At 32.9% G+C, this 22,856-nt stretch overlaps 1 protein-coding gene across 1 annotated transcript in view; it reads left to right on the plus strand.

Annotated features, from left to right (window-relative positions):
* The first annotated feature begins 493 nt into the window (after positions 1–493).
* LOC125828018 (uncharacterized) overlaps positions 494–22,856 on the plus strand; it is a 30,784-nt gene continuing 8,421 nt past the window's right edge. The window contains exons 1-12 of the mRNA XM_049507324.1: positions 494–861; positions 4,177–4,318; positions 16,787–17,009; positions 17,375–17,531; positions 17,781–17,917; positions 18,064–18,167; positions 18,316–18,411; positions 19,016–19,109; positions 21,283–21,403; positions 21,517–21,710; positions 22,011–22,114; positions 22,186–22,241. Coding sequence (XP_049363281.1) covers positions 494–861; positions 4,177–4,318; positions 16,787–17,009; positions 17,375–17,531; positions 17,781–17,917; positions 18,064–18,167; positions 18,316–18,411; positions 19,016–19,109; positions 21,283–21,403; positions 21,517–21,710; positions 22,011–22,114; positions 22,186–22,241 — 1,796 coding nt within the window. The remainder of the gene's footprint in view (positions 862–4,176; positions 4,319–16,786; positions 17,010–17,374; positions 17,532–17,780; positions 17,918–18,063; positions 18,168–18,315; positions 18,412–19,015; positions 19,110–21,282; positions 21,404–21,516; positions 21,711–22,010; positions 22,115–22,185; positions 22,242–22,856) is intronic.

Raw genomic sequence — 22,856 nt, forward strand, 5'->3', positions numbered from 1 at the left:
CATTACTTTTACGGCTTTTCATAAATTTATTGATAATGATGTCGCCACAGTAAGTATAAATGAAATTAATCGTCTTATTTCACAAAATAATTATTTGGTTCTATATGTCAAAGTTATTGGTGAACATATTTGTTCTCTAAACAAAAAATTAGATAGCCTGTCTAATCTGATTGTTCAAATTGATAGTAAGCTAAAATCTGTTAAACAAGTTTCGGAACAGGCTTCTTCGTCAAAATAGCCTGATGTTCATATTCAAAGGCCTCCTGAGATTCAAGATTTTATTCTTAGACCTTTGCACGACCTTGAAAATCTTCTTGATAAAAAACTTTCTCAATTTGGTGTAAGTTCGAAACCGATAAGTCTCGCTGAAGATTTTGCAGATGAGATGGAAGCCACTTTTGATTTCAAAACTCAAATGGAAATGGAAGTTAATAAACTTCATGGATATCCAAAGAAGAATAGTGGTAATACTGCTTATGCTAGAAAACCTAGCATGCAAACATATTACTATCCCAGGCCTACTCCTCAAGATGTTTTAATAGAGGAAAGAGATTGGAATCCAACTAACACTTCTTATAGTGAAAGTGAGATTTATGAATGGAATCTTGATGGGTTAACTGATAGGCAGTTGACGATTATGGTTCATAGGATGCTTATGTATGATACTATCTGCAAAAGTATTAGTAACACTGACAAGACCATTTACAAGATGATTATTGCAAGATTTACCGATCAACTAAGAGGATGGTGGGATAATTATATGCCCTCTGATGCGAGAGCAGCGGTAATTAATGCTAAGGCAGTAAATGAAGGAGTTGATAATTTAGGCTTTGCCCTTGTTCAAAATAGAGAAGACGTTGTGTATACACTTATTTTGACTATTCTTGAACATTTTAGTGGTAGATTTACCAATCAATATGAAACCATTAGATCTCTTCTAAATGGTCTTAGATGTAGACATTTAGGTGAGTTTAGATGGTATAAAGACAATTAAGTCGGGTCATGGAACTTTCCGAAAATGGTTTAGAATTCTGGAAAGCCAAATTTATTGATGGCTTACCTTCTTTATTTGCAGAAAGAGTAAAAAAGACTCTTAGAAATCCTCAAGGAATTATTCCCTATAGTGATTTTACTTATGGAAAGCTTATTGGGGCTTGTACGCAAGAAGGCATAAATTTGTGCAATTAGTTAAAACTCTCAAGACAGCTTAAGATGGATAAGCTTAGAGAAAAGTCTCAATTAGGAGATTTTTGTACTCAATTTGATTTACCGGATGCTTCAAAAACCACCAACCGAGAAACTTCTAAATCAGAATCTCATAGATCTCATCATAAGAAAAGAAGATCTAGAAGAAGGACAATAGAAGAAAGAGATGAGCGTAGGACTCATCGTAAATCTCATAGATTTACCAGGAATAGGTCAAAGCGAAATCTTGATAAGATTAAGTGTTATAAATGAGGAAAATTTGGGCATATAGCTCTAAATTGTAAGCTGGAAAAGCTTAAGACTCTAGAACTTGATGATCATATTCAAGAGAAGATTTATAGTTTTCTATATACTTCTGGTTCCGAATCAGATTATGATGATTCTGAAGTAAGTTATGCAATAGAGGATGAGCAACCTGAGCCTTCTAAGGTTCATCAAGATTCGAATGATGCTTGCAAATGTCATGGTGATATTTGTCACTGCGAACATGATGAATTTTACAAGCTGCAATCTCAGTTTGAAGATATGAATATGTTCACTATCACTACTGATAATGTGATAGAACTTCTAAAAGAAGTTATCGATAATACTCTTCGTGAAAAGATCATTCAATTTGATGTTAGTAAAACTAGCTCTTCAACTAGTATTCCTAACGATAAAAGGGTTAAAGATGAGTTTAATTATTCTGCTCCTTACTCCTTGTCTGAAGTTCATAATAAACTCTCTTCTAAACAAATCATGATTATTCGTGATACCTCTTTTGATGATTTAAAAGGAGAAATTGAACATTTGAAGGAAGAAATTAAATTTCTTAAACAAAATCATATTATTTGTGATCACCGTCTTACTCAGATTGAGTCTGCTAATAGCAAAGGAAAAAATAAGGTTGATGAATCTAATGCTGAAGAAAATACTCTTGCCAACACTTTGAATATTGATCCGAAACAAAATATGTTTTTAGGAATGATGCAAATTGTTACAGCTCATAAATGGTATATTAAATGTACTATATTAATTGATAATATTTTTTCTATAACTGCATGGTTTAATTATTTTACCCAAGCAAAGGGCCTGTCAAGAAGCTAATACATACTTTTATTGAGCCCATGTGTCTGATAGTTCTAACCGGGTATAAAGCGCCCTACTTATCAAACTCAATTTCTGGCTAAAAACCACGGCTCATCAGACGGAGTCATAAAGACAAAGCCAATAAAAGTAGTACTAGATCTGACTGTACCTCAATCTCAGAACCAAGTCGAGAAGTCATACAAAAATTGTTCTATATTTAAATAAAGCTTAGATCCGTTCATGGTCTATATAAAAGAGAAGTTAGTTATCCGGCATAGATATAAATTTTTAGCCAGACATAGTCACAGCTTCCAGATCGGAGATATAAAAAGATTTAAAATTAAAAGTAGAGAATTAAATTACCTTGTAATAATGGCCAACAGGGCCGATGAAAAATATCAACAACTTTATTTACTTCCGGCGAACCTCCGGCAAACCGAGAGCTTTACAAACTAAGAGAAACAAACAACTTTAAAAAAAACTTTAATGAAGAGAGAGTGTTTTTCAACACCCCTCCTTCAAACTACAAAAGACCTTATTTATAGAAGAAAAAGGGATCTATCTACAGTGATCTACAGTGATTTACAGTGACCATGGGTCCCTTATCAATGGGTCCCAAATGTACAGTAACAGTTTTTCTATTGTGATTTAACAGTGTATCTATTGTTAATCAATAGTGGTCATCTTGTCTTTCTTTTTCAACTCCCTAAGTAAACCTTCTGCTTTAGACAACATATCTTCTGTCACGGGTTTCGCCGATTCACAAGACTGGGCCTCTTGAGCATCATCTACGATATCATCACTTGTTTCACTTCTTATTGAAGTGTCTGATTTTTCATAGTGAGTGATATTGAGGAGTAGATTCCTCCTAATTTCATCAAAATACTCCTTTATCATTTCTTCTTTATTTCCATCTTGAATGGAAATTCTTCTGGCAATATGTTTGACGGAGTTGTCAGCAATTATTCCTTTGTGAGGAATAGTACCATAATCTTGGATTCTTTGAGAAATAGAGTCCAATAATTCTTGGCCATATAATGATTTAGTCATGGGATCCTTCTTCATTAATTTATCCCAGAAATTATTATAATAAATCTGATATAAGCATGGAATTTGTTCTTAAGTAAAACCTACTTCCGGGGTCTATTTATGGATCCATGGAATCGAGAATTCTATGAAGAAATAAATTTGTTCAATTTGTTCTATATAACAAACATAATCTGAGTGGTATAAATCATTAAGGTCTGGTGAAACCTTAACCCAGTTTTTTTATAACTTTAAAAAGAGATCAGGTAAAATCTTTACCGTCGGTCCGTGGTATGACCACCAGTTCAAGAACCAGTTAGGAATTGGGTCAACAACTATATTTGCACATACCTTGATAAACCAAGTATGTTTATGCCTTTCATTGTTATAATAAAGGATTTTGCTGAAAGCGTTAATATAATCCCAATAAGTGAAATTGGTAGGGATTTTATTGAGGTTGATCTGCCTTTCTTTCATTGAGGATATACCCCAATCTTCAATTGATATAATCTGCTTTATGATCATTTTGGAGAAGTTATAAACGTTATCGCTGGTGTTATAACCTGAGAAGTGCTGAAATTCAACACTACCTGTATTCGTTAAAATAGTCTCGTAATACAAGCGGGTTTTGTATGACTCTCCTGGGAAGTATAATCCATTAAGTAAATATCGCTAGAATATCTTCCAGGGTTCTTCTTTTCTCTGTATCTCAGAGTTTTCAATAAGAAATATCATTTCTTTCTTTACTACCCTTGCATAGGATCTAATATCTTCAACATCTTCTTTCGCCACCGATGCAAAAATATCACTTTGCTTTTGAGATAAATATGCTCTCAATTGGGCGTATAATGGATTATTTTCTGGAATATCATCCAGATGTATCGAAGAAGTAGCTTCTTTTGAAAAGCTTGTTAGTTTTACCAAGCTCATTCCTCCCCTTTGTATAATTGGAGAGCTGGATGAGGATCCATATGACGATCCTGATGTTTTTGAGGAGGATTATCTTCCCCTTCCGCAAGTATAACTGCCCCTTCCTCTAGCCTTGGTTACCTAAGGAGGATCCATCCTGCAAACATAGCATTTAGTTTTAATCATCTAAAAGGTCATAAACTTCAGAACAATAAAATCTTTCATATAACTCTTGTTCAATCATGTAATTAGTGACAATATTCATCACCATTCCGTCTATAATTCTCCATAAAATACATTCCTGTAAATCTCTATTAAGAAGAACTGTCTTCAAAATTGTAACCAAAGTAATATCAGTAAAGAAGTCAAGAAAATCCATTTTTTTAAGAAGAAAGATATTCTCTAGATAAGAAGTCTGGGAGGGAATTATCACCTCCCTTTTTATAATGAATTTCGAAATCAAAAGGGGCTAATTGTGCCTGCCACCTAGCAAATATTAATTTGGATGCATCATGTTTAAAATCTTTATCAAACAAATATTTGACTGATTGAGCATCTGTTTTTATCACAAATTGTTGATTGTAAAGATCATCCTGATATTTTAAAACACATTTAACGATAGTTAACATTTCATGAGCTACCGTTGCATATTTTTTCTGAGCACCACTCCATTTTTCTGAATGAAACCGAATAAGGTATTCATTTTTATCATGCGGGTTAATCTGTTTTAATATTCCACCATAACCTTTATTGGACGCATCTGTCTCAACGATCTTTGGCCAAGCAGAATTAGCTAGGGTTAAACAAGGCAAAGATTTAACTCTTTTTTTAATAGTCTTTACAAGATCTGTGAGACTAGTAGTCCAAGGCTTCTTATGATCTTTTTTTAGTCTGTCGTATAACAGAGCTAAATCTCGAGACAATTTTTTGTAGAAGGGGGAAATATAATTTAAACTTCCCAGAAACCGCTGCAATTGCGTCTTATCTGTAATAATATCAGGGAATTTTGATGCGAATTCAATAGATTGCTGAATAGGAGTCATTTTTCCTTGACAAATCAAATGACCCAAAAATCTAATTTTTGTTTGAAAAGGACTCATTTTAGGTTTAGATATGACCAAATCATTTTGAATAATTATTTTCTTAAAAATGTCTAGATGCTTAATATGATGAAATCCAAATAAGGATTATTAAGCATCTAGATACCAAAATATCATCAATATAAACTATGATGAAATCCAAATAAGGATTAAAAATATCATTCATAATTTTTTGAAATTCCGAGGGAGCATTTTTTAATCCAAAGGGCATTACATTCCATTCGTATTGTCCAAACGGAACATTAAATGTCGTTCTATAAGAATGGTCTTTAAATATTTGGATCTGCCAATATCCAGATTTTAAATCAAATTTTGAAAAGATATTAGCATCATATAATCTTGATAATAAATCCCTTTTGTTTGGAATAGGATACCTAATACATTTTAAAAATTTATTTAAAAGTTTATATTTAATTGCTAACCTGGGAACGCCTCGTTCTTTTTCTGCTGCGTTATTAACATAAAATGCAGTACAAGACCAGGGTGACTTGGAAGGTTTTATTAAACCCTTTTGCAATAAATTATCAATTTCTTTTTTGCAGAATTCGACCAATTCGATATTCATCTGACAAGGACGTGATTTGGTAGGGATATTTTCTTCAGAGAAATCATTCTCATATGGAAGAGTTACAATATGCTTTTTCCGATTCCAAAAAGCACTAGGATGATCAGCACAAATATCAATGGCCATTTTTTCAGAAATGAGTTTAATCTTTTCCTGTACTTTAGCAGATTTTAAAGTATCGAATATATTCATACTAAATATCTCAAGTTGTAAATAATCAACATGCTTTTGTTTCATTTCAATTAGAACATTAATATCTCTAGAAATAGGCTCGGTGATAAAAGTATAACTAATATCTTGATTTTTATAAGTAGCAGAAAATCCTTTAGCATTTATATTAGTAAAAGGATAAATTGCATTTATAAAAGGAGTTCCTAGAATAATAGGAGGGTATAACTAATTTTTTACTAAGAAAAAGAAGTGAAGAATACAAACTTTATTCTGGCAAATTCGAGTATTAGATAATTTATACTTTATATCCAAAGCATGACCAGATGCAGATTTAACCATATGAGTTGTTTTTTCAAAATATTTAGTAGGTACTAGACCTTCTTGAATGCAACTCACATCAGCGCCACTATCAATCATAGCAATGTTAGTTATAGAAAAAATATTATCAATTAATATAGTACATTTAATATACCATTTATGAGTTGTAACAATTTGCATCATTCCTAAAAACATATTTTGTTTCGGATCAATATTCAAAGTGTTGGCAAGAGTATTTTCTTCAGCAGTAGATTCATCAACCTTATTTTTTTCTTTGCTATTAGCAGACTCAATCTGAGTAAGACGGTGATCACAAATAATATGATTTTGTTTAAGAAATTTAATTTCTTCCTTCAAATGTTCAATTTCTCCTTTTAAATCATCAAAAGAGGTATCACGAATAATCATGGTTTGTTTAGAAGAGAGTTTATTATGAACTTCAGATAAGGAGTAAGGAGCAGAATAATTAAACTCATCTTTAACCCTTTTATCGTTAGGAATACTAGTTGAAGAGATAGTTTTACTAGCAACAAATTGAATGATCTTTTCACGAAGAGTATTATCGGTAACTTCTTTTAGAAGTTCTATCACATTATCAGTAGTGATAGTGAACATATTCATATCTTCAAACTGAGATTGCAGCTTGTAAAATTCATCATGTTCGCAGTGACAAATATCACCATGACATTTGCAAGCATCATTCGAATCTTAATGAACCTTAGAAGGCTCAGGTTGCTCATCCTCTGTAGCATAACTTGCTTCAGAATCATCATAATCTGATTCGGAACCAGAAGTATATAGAAAACTATAAATCTTCTCTTGAATATCATCATCAAGTTCTAAAGTCTTAAGTTTTTCCAACTTACAATTTGGAGCTATATGCCCAAATTTTCCACAATTATAACACTTAATCTTATCAAGATTTCGCCTTGACTTATTCCTGGTAAATCTATGAGATTTACGATGAGTCCTATGCTCATCTCTTTCTTCTCTAGTCCTTCTTCTAGATCTTCTTTTCTTATGATGAGAACTATGATATTCTGATTTAGAAGTTTCTCGGTTGGTGTTTTTTGAAGCATCCGGTAAATCGAATTGAGTACAAAAATCTCCTAATTGAGACTTCTCTCTAAGCTTATCCATCTTAAGCTATCTTGAGAGTTTTAACTCATTGCACAAATTTATGCCTTCTTGCGTACAAGCCCCAATAAGCTTTCCATAAGTAAAATCACTATAGGGAATAATTCCTTGAGGATTTCTAAGAGTCTTTTTTACTCTTTCTGCAAATAAAGAAGGTAAGCCATCAATAAATTTGGCTTTCCAGAATTCTAAACCATTTTCTGCAGATATAACTGTTGATAAAGTATGTAATGAAGCAGCGCGATTTCTAGCTGGACCATAACAAGGTTCTATTGGAGAAATATGTTGAATAGTCAGTCTTCTATCAGAAGCAAAAAAATGTCTACTATAAGGAACACTTTTTTCATCAAACTGCATACAAATTTTTCCATCAGAATTTTGACTAATATGAGAATATTCAGAATTAGTGACAGCATCGGTCATTTGCTCAGGGGGTATAACAGAATCTAAAATCCAAGTGGTAGGAAAATTAATTTCTTCCCATTTTATAGGTATTCTAGTAGTGACCTTAAATCTGGAGAAATTAGTTTCTACTAAAATAGTTTGATCAGATGTATCATATAACTTACATCTAGGATTCAAAGAAGCAAGTAATTTATAATAGATTCTATACGACAAGCAAATTAATTCAGATCCAGGTACATAGTTATAACCATACGTTTTAACATTCAACGTTAAAGCATCTAATATGTTAGAATCAATCAAAGATAACTGCAAATTGGGCTGAGCATTAAAATAAACTGGACCATAAGCCATCGTAGATCCTATCGAACCCATCAAGGATTGACGAAAATTTAAATTCCTCGCAGAGCAGCTAAGAAAGACTTTGGTAACCCTTTAAGAGTTAAAGGTTTAAAAGCAATTTGAACCATGCCAATATGCAAAAATTTATACTGAGATTTATATAATTCAATATCACGCTTATTTAATAAACGAATAGTTTGTTCGGACGAGTTTAACGCCAAGGATTGTTCAGTTGTTTTAATCAACTGTTTATTAGAAATCTTATCAAACCAACCATAATCATAAATGGTTTTTATATTAACTTTCGGAATAGTCCATTTGTTTAATAAATCAAGGTTTTGACGTATATCTACCTCTTCTAGTCGAGTGCTTTTAGTATTATCTTCTTGATCCATAAAAGAGAGAATATATTTATGCCGAAATTCTTCACATCAATTATATATATACCATGAAAGTTCCTAAGCTCTGATACCAATGATACAGGATCACTGACCTGGCGGTGGTCCGCCTAGTCATAGATCAAGCAAGTCAATATAACGATACAGGATCACTGACATGGCGGTGGTCTGCCCAGTCATAGATCAAGCAAGTCAATATCCTTAGAGATAGTCCAACTATATAAGAATCGAAATACACAAGAATTTTAATATTGTTTCTCAGACTGGATGGTTTAATTATTTTACTCAAGCAATAAATTTGGCTTACCAGAATTCTAAACCATTTTCGGGAAGTTCCATGACCCGACTTAAATAAGTGTCTTTCAACGATACAGGATCACTGACCTGGCGGTGGTCAGCCCAGTCATAGATCAAGCAAGTCAATATCCTTAGAGGTAGTCCAACTACATAAGAATCGAAATATGCAAGAATTTTAATATAGTTTCTCAGACTGCATGGTTTAATTATTTTACCCAAGCAAAGGGCCTATCAAGAAGCTAATACATACTTTTATTGAGCTCATGTGTCTGATAGTTCTAACCGGGTATAAAGCGCCCTACTTATCAAACTCAATTTCAAGCTAAAAACCACGGCTCATCAGACGTTGTCATAAAGACAACGCCAATAAAAGTAGTACTAGATCTGACTGTACCTCAATCTCAGAACCAAGTCGAGAAGTCATACTAAAATTCTTCTTTATTTAAATAAAGCTTAGATCCGTTCATGGTCTATATAAAAGAAAAGTTAGTTATCCGGCATAGATATAAAGTTTTAGCCGGACATAGTCACAGCTTCCAGATCGGAGATATAAAAAAAATTAAAATTAAAAGAAGAGAATTAAATTACCTTGTAATAATGACCAACAGGGCCGATGAAAAATATCAACAACTTTATTTACTTCTGGCGAACCTCCGGCAAACCGAGAGCTTTACAAACTAAGAGAAACAAACAACTTAAAAAAAAAAACTTTAATGAAGAGAGAGTATTATTGTATTTTTGTGGTGGTGACTCTTTTTAAATAAGAAGAAGTTGTGGAAAGATAGTAAAAATACTTAGCATTAAAAATAGACTAACTTTTCAAAAAAAAAAATACGTTCTTTTTAAATTTTTTGTTGCTATAAAAAAGGAGTTATAGTTTTTCTTTTGAAAAACTAGTTCTATATATAATTGCTTATTTTATATTCAAGTTAATTTATATACAGATTTACAGTTACATCACTCTATTTTTTGGAACTGTTTTAAAATTATTTTTCATATAATTGTAAACCTATTTTAAAGTCATTTTAAAAATAAACTAATATAGATACAGATATATAGATTTTCAAAGATTATTTTGAAATTAAATATACAGAGATAGATATAAAAAAAAATTGCAAAGATATTTTGAAATTAAAGAAATATATTATTGTATATTAAATGTTATGATTTTTATATTAAATGTTCATTAAAAAGGAAAGGCGGAACTCATCGACAACCCCTTAAAGTTGGCACCAATTTTCACTTAGACATCTCAAGTAGGCTTTGTTCATTTTAAACACCTCAAGTAGGGCCTAGCTATGTCATTTTGACCCTTTTCTGACAATCAGCTAAAATTACAAAGTGTGTGTAATATACTTGTGGATGATATGGCATGATGACTAATTAGAAGTTGACATGTGTCATTTGAGTGTAAAATATAATAATTTTAAAATAAATTATTTAAAAAAAACTAATTTTCAATAAAATAAATAAATAAAATTACCTATTTTCTACCACTCCCACCCCCACCTTACATCACCTCGCCCCCCTCCCATCAACCTTACTTCCGTCATTTTTGCTTCCCCAACCCTCCCACCATTTTTTGGTTATTCTTTCTTTTTTTTTTATAAAAAAAAAAAATCATTAGATTTTAATTTTTCTTTTCTTTTTTCGTTGTAAATTGATTTGGAGAACCATTTTATCGACAGTGAGGTGAGGTTCTGACAAACATGACATTCTTCTTCTATTTTTTTTTTATCATGATTTTTCATGGTGGAAGGTGGAATAAGTGGTAGGGATAAAGAGTGAGGAAGAAGGAAAAAATAAAATAAAAATTCAAAAAAAAAATACTCCTCACGCGCTCAAAATGGGTGCAGCACACCCAATGTGTGAAGTCAGTAGAAAGTATCAAAATGACACAACGGGACTCAACATGAGGTGTCTAAAATAAACAAAGCTTAGTTAAGGTGTCTAAGTAAAAATTAATGCAAATTTTAGGGGGCCACCGATGGGTTCAGCAAAAAAGAAATAAGATTGTCAAAATTTGTGGAAGAAAAATTAACCGTATTTAAGTTCATTTTTTTAATATTATAAATTATGTGTATTAATTAAAAACAATTTTACAGTTACATAGTCATAATTTTTAAAATTGTTTTAAAATTATTTCCATTTAATTAATTATTATTTATATTTAATAATTTTAATTATTTAAAAATGTGTTTTTTGTGGTGCTGGCACGTGGCACTTTTTCCTCTCCTATTATATATAGATAGATTTGAGATTATGTCTTTAGTTGATTACTTGGTTATAAATATGAACATAAATCAAAGAAGAGTTTCATATCTAATAAGAACGGTAACATAAAGAAAAATATCGAACATATCTACTTGAGTATCAATGTTTTATTTGAAATTTGTAGACCTCTTAAAAGTCATGATTTCACTGTTTCATGTGTTCTAAATCTCAATGGAATTCTTCAATACAACTTTGAAGAAAAATGTGATTTCAATGTAGATGTAATTCTTAATTTGAAATATGATAAAATTTAAATGAGTTTAAAGTGTGTGCAAATTGTATATCTACAGATATATGTGTTTCGTCAAATAAGCAATAATAGAAGTAAATATGAAGTTCAGGAAAGAAATTTTAAATCAACATAAAACTTGGATCAAATAAAATTTAGTATTTCAAATTCAAACAACTGAATTTCGTTTGCAAAGATGGAAGCAAAATATCCCTATAACCCACCGTGTTCACAACATCATAAAAAAAAAATCATATTTTAAAGAACTGTGAAATATAAATAAACAATCTAGTAAATCACATGGATACGACACGACAGTAAAAGACAAACGAAAAAAGGAAAGCTGATGAAAAGTTGAAAAAAAACTCACCTAAAAAGATAGATGAAATTTTGAAATAGAGAAGGAGTATCAAAAGAAAATTGTGAAGAGACTTGTAGTTGGCCAACACTATTATCAATTCATAATACGGCATTAACATTTATTTCAGCCATGAATTGGAGAATTAAAAGACATGTGAAGGAAATATGAACAAAAATAGAAAGAAAAAAAACATATCTAAAATTAATTGTAACACCCAATTGACAAGACGAAAAAACTAGAACAATATAATTATCCTTCCTCTTCTTTAAAATATACAAACAATAATCCGTGCAGATAATACTTTAGGGTGGTATGACTAGTAAATGTGAAGACAAATGAGAATTTCATTTTAAAGATTATTTTGACTATTATCTTTGTCACGATCCAGACCGTCGTGATTGGCACCCACACTAACCCTCCGATGGAAGAACCATTACTACAACCCATCTACACAACTTAACGAAAACTAGAACATTTAAAGATACGGAAGCAAGTTTAAATGTAGAAATAAACTGGAGTTCCCATAAACTCTGAAAGTTCAACAAACCATTACTAAAATTTGCGGAAACAACACCTAGAACCTAAAAGTCAATGTACCAAAACTCTAAAGTTCAACAAGTCTAAGAAAATGAGGTACAACCCTGAAATTAAACAAACGAATATCTAAAGTACTAATCTAAGTCCAAAGAAAATGGACTAAGCAAAAGGAGAACTCATGGCAGCCTAGAAGAACTGGTTCACCCTTGAATTCGGTCTCGATCACTGATCTCCTAGGTCTATCAGTAGCCTCCTAAAGATGCTTTGTACTCAACAAAGAACGAGCAAGTGCAATATCAGTACACAACCACAATGTACTGATAGGATCACGCGGTTATTCCAGTAAGCGAAACATACATAAGCAGTCACAACATAGTAAACATGACATGTACATAACATATATACACATTGGTTATCATTTCAGGAGCAATGTACAATTACACATTCTCTATAACAAGTAGATATGACAATTCAATTGTCCTCTCATGGAACCCATACCCAAATTGTTAGTGTGCCGGAACGTTACACCCGATCCTAATTAGTGTGTTGGAACGTGACACCTGCTATAATATAAGTGTCGGAACATGACACCCGATCCTAGTTAGTGTGTCGGAACGTGACACCCAATCCATTCAACACAACCACAATCACAATCACACTCATATGTACATACTCATAATCATACAATCAAGTGTTGAATCATGACATACATTTGTTCATTCATACTCATTTCATTAGGTTTGATCAACAAGGCTTCACTCACATACATAAATGCATTACGATGAAGCAATTACCAACATACATCACGCAAAACATGAAATCAAACCATCACATACCTCGAAACCAAGTTTGAATCCCCCTAAGGCACTTGAATCTTCCCTTTCCGGATTCTCTCAGCTTGTTTTAGGTCTACAAACAATTAATATGACGCGAGCAATAAATTAAGGTCTAAATACCCGAATTATAACAAACCCAAGACCAAACCCATGATCCTAAGGTGCAGCTAGGGATTTTCTCCCACCATCAATTCCGTCTAAATTAACCTCTCCCCCAATAATAAATTCCCATGAATCTAAATTCTACGGATCGAAAAAATGGATTAGGGGAGTAAAATCCTTACCTTTAGCACCAAAAGTCGTGGAAAACTGTTAAGAAATCGCATGGGATCGTCTCTAAGCTCTCAAGAACGAAACATGAAGAAAAATAACGTTTTTGGGGTTTTCCCCCGACTTAATTCGTGATTGAGCCAATCGGCGGACCCCATCCCGCCACAACGGCTTACACGGAGATAGAGAGTCGAAATTTGAGTTCCAAACTGTCATTTCACAATACACCTTCAACTCATGACATTCAAAACCTACTCGTTCACGCTAAGGTCAGTTTCGGGAGTTCTACTCTCCCGAATTCGATCTTGTAAAGTCGTAAGGGTATCTTAACGTCTTAGCTATCTACTCATGTGGTCAAATTCATAATTAGATCCCCCATGCATTACCAGATTTCCCTAGACCTCACTGACTCAGATTTCGTCCAAATCTGGACTAGACTAGGAATTTTCAAGTCACTACTCAAAAGTTTTCTTTCCTCATTGACTTTCCCATAACGACGGTAATAGGTCGTTACAATCATTTTTTTATTTTAGTTAGTTATTACTTCTTTCAAATAGTAATTATAATACTTTTTTCTATATTAATAACTATTAATACCTTTCTCGAATAATAATTATAATATTATTTTCTATATTATTGATTATCTATTAAAATTTATTTGTAAAATTATCAAAAAAATTACTTTTACTTATTTTCTTAGTAATAAATTATAGACTGAAGTCATCGAGGGCCTTTTAAAGTTGTCCGCATAATTCATTTAGACACCTTATCTTATACTTGTTCCAATTGAACACCTTATGTGTTCAAAAATGATTCCTACTAGACACAAAATGTTGACATGACAAAAAAAGTGTATTTAATTCTCCTTAAGCGCGTAAAGCCATTAGAAATAATATTTTTTTCTTTTTCTTTTTCTTTTTCTTTTTAACTTAAACACCTGTATTAATATAAATAATAATAAGTTTTTTCTTCAAAAAAAATTCTTCTCAATTCTCCACCATCTTCCTCACTGTAATTGTTCCATTCATCTCTTTTATATAGACCCACCCCCTCCACCTCTCTCTTACCCTCTCAAATTCTTCTCCTACTTTTTCCTTCTTCTTTTTATATGTAGGTCTAATTAAAATTACAAATATTTCGATGAAGCTTTATTGTTTTCGAATATAATAATACTTTAGCGAATCAATTAATTATTTTTTCTGCAAGAAATATTATCTTTTCTTGTAATTGTGATAAATGATTACTAGTGGAAAGAAGATGAAGACAACGACTGTAAGATTTTCATGCTACAAGAATGAAAGGTGAATGAGGGGTTAGCTTAGATGAACAACAATGTTGTATTATGGTAAAAGAGATAAGATTTGATGAAGAAGAAAAAAGGGGTGGAGGCGATGGTTTACTAGCAAGGCACAATGATCCAGTTGAAAGGGAACGAAGAAGAAGAAGCATGGAGGCGATGATTTACCCATGGACGTAAATCAGTGGACAGGGAAATCGAGTTCGGCGGAGAAGAAGAAGGAGGGTGGGTTAATTAAAAATAAAATTTTATTTTCTTTTAATTGTTTTTGGATTATTTAAATAGATTTTTGTAAAGAATCAATCCAATCTCCACGTGTCAACGTTTCTTTGGTCCATTTGCTATGTATAATCATGTGTTTGATATGCACACATGTTTGTCTTTTTATTCAATATCATTTTGTATCAAATATGTAAAAATTTGTTAAGATTTAAGTATTCAATAAGTATAAATTTAAATTGAAGTGTCTAAATGAAATATGAGAACAACTTTGATGGGGCTACATATGACTTAAGCCTAAATAATAAATAAATTATAAATAAAATTGAATATAAATGACATGTGATTTCTTGCTTCATGCCCACCTTTTAAAACAAAGCTAAGGGTGTATTTGGTATGATCCAATTTTCTCATGTTTGGTTGAGTTAAATGTTTTGGAAAATGATTTCCAAATCAACTCATTTTCCTCAAATTTAAGGAAAATTACTTGATCCCTTCAAAACTTAAAGAAAATATTTTCCAAAACTCTCTTCCAACTTCAAATTACAATATTTTTTTTTGTTGAAAAAATCAATTTATTTTGTCCTTACCCTCAACCCCCCCCCCCTCCCAACCAACCCCATAAAAAAATAATTTAAAGCTTGTTTTTTAAAAATGTTTTTAACTTCAATTTTTTTACCCCCCCATCCTCACCCCTAACCCAGCCCTCTACCACCACCCCCAAAAAAATATAATAAAAATTATTTTTAAAAGATATTTCTAATTTAATTTTTTTATTTTTTTATCCCCCACCTCCTACCACCCACCCCACTACCAGCCTCCCCACCCCCAAAAAAAAATTTAAGTTTTTTTTAAAAAATATTTTCAATTTCAAAAATTCATTTTTTCACCCTATCCTCGAACCCCCCCCCTCCCTCCAACCACCCCCACCCCCCAAAAAAAATTTAAGTTTGTTTAAAAAATATTTTCAACTTCAAAATTTCATTTTTTCGCTCCTACCCTCGAATCCCCCACCCCCTAAAAAAAAATTAGTTTATTTTTAAAAAATATTTTCAACTTTAACATTTTCTTTTTTCACCCTTACCCTCGACCCCCCCACCCATCCACTCCTCACCCCCCAAAAAAAAATTTAAGTTTGCTTTTAAAAAATATTTTCAACTTCAAAATTTCATTTTTTCACCCCTACCCTCAACCCTTCTACCCACCCCCAACCCCCCAAAAAAATTTCAAGTTTGTTTTTAAAAATATTTTCAACTTTAATTTTTATTTTTTCACCCCTACCATCGATCCCCCTTCCCCCCACTCCGAAAAAAATTTAGATTTATTTTTAAAAAATATTTTCAATTTCAAAAATTATTTTCTACTCTAGTAAAAATAAAATATATTTCTCAAAAATATTTTTCATTCATAAATCAAACACTAAAAAAAAATTTCAAAAAATATTTTCTACTCATCAATTAATAATAAAAAAATAAATCAAAAATCTACTTATTTTCTAGGAAAACATTTTCCTTTTCTTAACAAAAACACCCTAAAGCTATGATAAATTGAAATGTTATGGTTTTCTGGTCAATTCAAGTAGACGGAAGCTGCTCTGAGTCATCACATACTAATTTGTTTTCCCCGTCGAAGCATCGGTGAAATTGTAAAACATTCCCTCCAACTTGAACTTTCCGGAAATTTCGATATTTGTCTTCCTTCCCCACTCTGCAACTTGTGCTCCAGTCTCTTCAATGGTCCTCTATGATATCTTTTTACTTTCCTTCTTAATTTTGCGAAGCCATCTCTATTGGGTTGACACGTTTTGTTTAATCACAATTTCAGGAAGAACAAGCTTCAAGCAGTAGTAGTAGTACTGGGGCATCATCATCTCAACTACAACCTTCATTAGATGATTGTTTGAAGCTACTCAGAGGAGAAAGGGATGAACAGAGGTTAGCGGGTCTACTTCTTGTTACCAAATTTTGCAGTAAAGATGACCATACAGCCATTCGCAAGGTTTACGATGCCCTAGGACCTCAATTCCTACACCGACTGCTTCGAACTGGTAAATGCTCTTTTTCTTCAGCCAATTTTAGATTGCTAGTTAACTGTTCACAATTTCATTTTCAGTGGTCTCACTCTCATTGCTTTCCATTGGGTTTTTTCCTGCACGCCGTAAAACTGTAGTCAAGTGTCTTTCTTATTCCTTTTTGGGCCAAAGCTGTCAAGCTTGTACTTTTAGAATGCAAGGTTGCTTCCACTCCATCCTCAAATTTGTATGTAGGGTTCATTGTCTTGATTTACCTTAAAATATAAATTACTTACCAGTGTGCGATGAAATGACCCCAATTAGAGTGTTCAAGTAGCTGTTTGGGATTGAGTTGTAATTTATTGGTTGGAATTTTTTAATCTGAAATTGCTTCCTTATAGGAATAGGGAAAGGAAGTGATGTCGGGAGCGATAATCGTGATGCCTACTTGCAATTGTCAATCACAGTTCTTGCAGCATTTTGTAGAGTTCCCCAGATTGCAGCTTCTGAAGAAATGATTAATAAGATTCCTCTCATTCTAGAGACAATATCCAAAGAGTATGTTTTCTACTGAATCTTTCGTTGGCAATTTCAGTTCTGTAGTTGATGATGCTGTTATTAATTGGTGAGAGATTCTTTTAGTAAATGCATGGTTGGTTCTGTCATCTCTGAAGAAGTTTTCTATTGTGCCGGAGAGCTCATGTGATCCAGTGAGATGTTTGGTGCATTTTCTGGATTACAAGTACAATTGACTTCTCCATTCTCCTTCAAAATGTGTAACACTTAGCATTTTGTTTACTCTTCCAGAGCAGGATCACCTATCATTGAAGACTGCTATGAATATTTGTTTTTGGTCTCAACGGCGAGTGAAGAAGGGGTTCAAACCTTGTACAAATCTGGTGGCTTGAACGTGCTAGCTTCGCAAATGATGATTCTACCCGATGGTATTTAGTTTGATCATCGGAAACATGCTACTTTTCTATGGATCACAGTGGCACCTTTTTGCTTCAAGCTTTCCATTGTCTCTACATAGATTCAACCTGATTTTGTTTCTGAATTTGATCCTTCTTTATTTTTGAATTGTTTTCAGGTTCTCATATGATTGAACTTGCTCTGAGACTTGTGCAAATCATTGTCATTAAGCTACCCTCAGAATATGTTTATTCTGAGCATCCAACTGACCTGTCAATGGTGGTGAGTCTACCAGAACTGAGTCCCTCTGATAAAATCTTTTGGTGCAGTTGTTGGATGCTCAATTTACAGCATACTGTGCGTTTTCATGTATTTCTGTCTACACAAATTTTTGTGCACTAAATTTGTATGTTATATATGTTTGTGGTAGGTGTGTGCAGTGGCAAAGCAGTTTGCTGTACTACAGAATGCACTGAAATTTGAAGCGCTTCACCTCCTATCAACTATCCTGTCCAACAGATATTCTGTATGTTAGTTACTTTATATTAAGCACATGTATCTGTACTTCTGGTGTAATCTGGTCATGTATCCTTACTGGCACACTAGCAACTATATTAAATTTTTTCAAAATCTTCTGTTTTATGATTATCCTTGTTTTGGATAAGCCAATAGACTGATTCATTTGTCGTTATCAGTACCATATTTACTAGCAGTCCCTTCTCGATCTGGCAGCCTCTCTAGCTTTGTTCTTTATAATGTCTAGAAATGTTCATAATATTTGTATTTATCATTCATATTAAAAAAGCTTTTGAAATGAATGTCTTAGAAATGCTCGTATATCCTTAGGAATAGAATTGTAAAAGAATAAAGTTGAAAAAGTCAATCAAAATGTATGGTTGTATATGTAGAGTGAAAATTGATAGATAAACTGATTGATGTAGCACATTCCTACTTATTGGGATATGCTCTTAGTGATCTTTTACAATATATAGTTGACCTTTTGAAGAAGGTTTGATACATTTTATCTTGCATTCAGTCACAAGTTCCGTGTTTTCCTTGAACCCCATGTATGCTCCTTTTTCATGTCTCTATTGTTTGGAATCTCACTGACCTTTACACACAATTTACAGGCACCTGTATATGATGCTCTTCGCTTAATGGAAAATGACGTTTGGTCAACAAATTTGCGGATTGGTATTGTGGCTATCTTGCAAAATCGAGTTGGTATGTTAACATTAATGTATAAATATATTTCTTTGTCCTTTTTGCATAAATTCGTCAACTTAAATATAGTACAATGTTTTTCATTTTCTCCTGTGAAAATGATTTTTGTTACTTTAAGAGAATATGTGAGTGAATGTAGAGGCCTAGCACATCTATAAGATGAGTGTCGTAGAAATGCTGATGTTGAGATAAATTGTACTCAGAGATTAGTGAAAATCATAATTATCATATCAGACAGAGGGTGCAAGTAGTCACTAGTCACATAGAGGATAAATGAGAGTAGGTCGCATGAGATGATTTGACCATGTCTTACATAGTGCATTTTCCATAGGTGTAAAATTGTGATGATTGAAGTTGCTAAGAGGGGATGAGTTAGATCCAAAATCATGTGGACTAAAGTTTCGTCAAAAGACCTACCATCTCTTGGAATCAATATGGGTTTAGGTAATAATAGAACACATGGAAGCAAATGATCATTTCTAAAGTCGCCTGAGCTACTTTTAAATGGATTTCTTGCTTGGTTTTTGGATCAAAATTAGCCATGCTTTGGTTAAAGTGTATAGATCCTCTCTTTATTGATTATGACTAAATTAAATCCACCAAAAATGGGATTTGATTGTAGTCTGTTCAGTAGAAGCCTAAGTTGCTCGGACCCTTCACTTTTTGTGCCGCACTTGTGTCGACACGACATGGGTGTGGGATTTGTGTCCGATTTGGTCAATCAATTTTGGGTACTTTGACCAAAATCAATGGGGAAAGTCTGGACATTAATGATTTCTGTAATCAAATACAAAACTAAGGTGAAGTTGAAGAAAATGGAATACCTTTTATATAGAAGTTTCTATGTCACTTCTTTTCCTTTGATCTCCTTACAGGATTCTCCTCAAGTTCTCCACGTAATATCTCGTAATATCTCATAATTTAGGTTTTATAACTCTATTTTTAGATATTTTAATTATTTTTAGGCAAATCCTCTCACCCATCCATATATGGATCCATATCCCCCAATCTTAAAAATTAGATCCTTTAATTAGATCATGAAGGATCTGACCTCTGGATGGGACACCCGCACCCGAGTCCGAGCAACTTAGGTAGAAGCAAGGATGACTCGATAGAATATATGATCTAAAACAACTATTGTGAGTAGGCTTTAAATTTGTTTAATAATTTTCTTATAAATTTTGAAGGCAAAGGGATCAACAGCCAGAAGATTAGAATCCAATGCCTTAGTTTACTTTATTTTTGGTGTAAACAGGATGTGGTAGGGGATACGGTAGACATAGTTGACTTCATAGGTTACTTGTAAAGTTTTTCGTTGAGTAGTCTTCACTGTGGAAAGTGCACACACCAGGTGTGAATTGTAAAATGTTCCTCATTATCTTTTGTTGATGAGTTTTTTGTGAATACAAAATTACGTTTACTCAATTTTTTTTCTTAGATAATTTGAAGTTTATTCGTATAGATTCTTAAAATGCCAAATGAAGTAGTTGATCATATATTTATAATCAATTTCTTTTTCTCATTGACATGATAGCCAATTTGTGTAATATTTCTTGAGATGTTGATAAGTAAGATTTTATTAATTTTTGTTTTGAAAAGTTTTAATTGAGTTAACTATTATAGAAATTGTTGAAATTATATATAAGCAAAGTAGATATTATCGAAACTAAACGTTGTATTATTTATTTAACACTTGTGCCAGTAACAGAGATTTATGTTATGAACCAACTGTTGTATTAGTTATGCAGAATTGTATTTTGGGATTAACTGGACTAATAAACCATCCCTCAATGTTTAAGGTCAAATGTGCTTAATGAGTAGGCCCTACTATCATAAGGTTAAGTTTTATTTTCATTTGTTTTGTTGTCCCTTCCATTTGACGTTGCTCTATATTTTTAGAGAAAAAATATTTGTTGAGTTGTTGTAGCTGGGGAGTATATCACTGATATTCTTGTTCATTAACTGTTGTGTAAAACTTTCCAGTCGCCTTCTCAATGGTATATGAGCTTAATCGCATCAGTAATGACTATCCCATGCTTCCTAAGTCGGGAATTTTCCCATTTCAGTGAAATTGTGCATGATTTTGGTCAATATTAAGTTGCTTTGAGGTCCTTCTGTGTTTTGTGCTCTTTTTTTTTTTTTGTAATTCTCCTTTCTCCTCATTTCTATGCAGCACCTTCACATAAACTTCATGCTCTTGTTCTGGCTGAGTGTGTCATATCAATTGTTGGTGAACGGTGGCTTATTGGGGAGATGAACTTAACTGGTTCTCAGGTTTCCCTGCCTGCTGACAGGTAAAGCAGAATTTCATGGTGTTGAATTTGTCTTTCTCTTGCTTTAACTTGCCTCCTCCCTGGCTTTTCTTTGAGTTTGAACGCGGAAAGCACTAAGTGTCTGCATTTTTTAGGTGCATTCTGCTTATTTTGGAGTCGTCAAGGATTGAAATTGCTGTTCTTCTAAATGATCTGGCATGCTTAAAATATGATGCCTCCAACGCATCCTCAAATAGAGAGAACATTCTTGTGAAGCAGAGGAATCTTGGTGTAGCCTTCTCTTTGGTTGAAAAAATAATTAAACTTATTTCTAGTTTTGGTGGAGAAGGTGTGTGACAATATTTGTGGTACAAAAACATTTCTTATATTTTTAATACTTTTCAGAAAAATATTACTGAAAAGATTAACATGTAACATGATTTATGCTGTAATAGTTAAAATTTTAAAAACTAAGGTCATCTCCACTTGCACTACCCTTTATCGTTAATATTTGTCAAATAGGGAGCCTGATCTGGGACAGAGGGTGTGTTTCATTTGCATGTTATGCTTTGCTGTTATTTCTTGATCAGTAAAGAGAGATGTTAGGAGGTGACTTATGAGCTGATTATTTAATGAAAATCATTTGCAGAGTCAACTGCCAATGCTATTATCAGTGAGAACACTTTCACAAAAATCATTTCTGGGCTCAATGAGACAATTGGTGTTGTTTTGGACTATATACGAGATGCTAAGGTACTATTGTCCATCAGTACATAGGAGAACAATTATAGCAAGTCTGCTCATGCAATAATGATTCTTCACAGGAGCATGGACAGATGAAAGGGGATGATCTTCTAGCAGCAGTGCGAGTAATCGGAAGGTATGAATCCCACCTTTCCTTCTGTGTGCATGTTGCAAAAAGAAGTAAAAAAAGTCGGTCTGCATAAAAATAGTCCCTGAGAGAACTGTCGGTTTTGGCACAGTAGTTAATATCCACCATACCTATCCTTATAGGTGATATTCTTAGAGAAAATAAAGCCTTCCAATGAACAGATTTAGCAAAATCCATGCTAGATAGCTTTCTAGTTTTTCGTTCTTAAAATTGGAATCAATTGCTCCTTCTGCTTGTGTTTGACGGCCTTCTTGTTCTTGTTCTTTTCAATGCTTTTCTGCTATTTACTTGCACTTGTTTCTCTTTTCTTTGGATGTATTGGGTCATAATCATATCTGCTGACAAGCTTTTTTCCTTATTTCATTGTTCATTCAAATAGGAAATTCTTTTACTTCCAATTCAACTTCTTGTTGTAAATGGATGCAATTGCATATCTGTACATTGCAGATGACTTGAACTCTACAAGTCCTTGTTTCATATGCTAGCTGGAGAGTTGTAGATTTCCTGCCATCTAGAAATTTGTGAGGAAGTTGAAGTTTAACTGGTTCCAATAAAGGCCTGGTGCCATATTAATGTAATGGGGATTGAATTAGTCACTATCCA

This window comes from Solanum verrucosum, unplaced genomic scaffold (assembly GCF_900185275.1).
Source record: "Solanum verrucosum unplaced genomic scaffold, falcon-dt-bn FXZP01000136.1, whole genome shotgun sequence".
Classification (NCBI taxonomy): domain Eukaryota; kingdom Viridiplantae; phylum Streptophyta; class Magnoliopsida; order Solanales; family Solanaceae; genus Solanum; species Solanum verrucosum.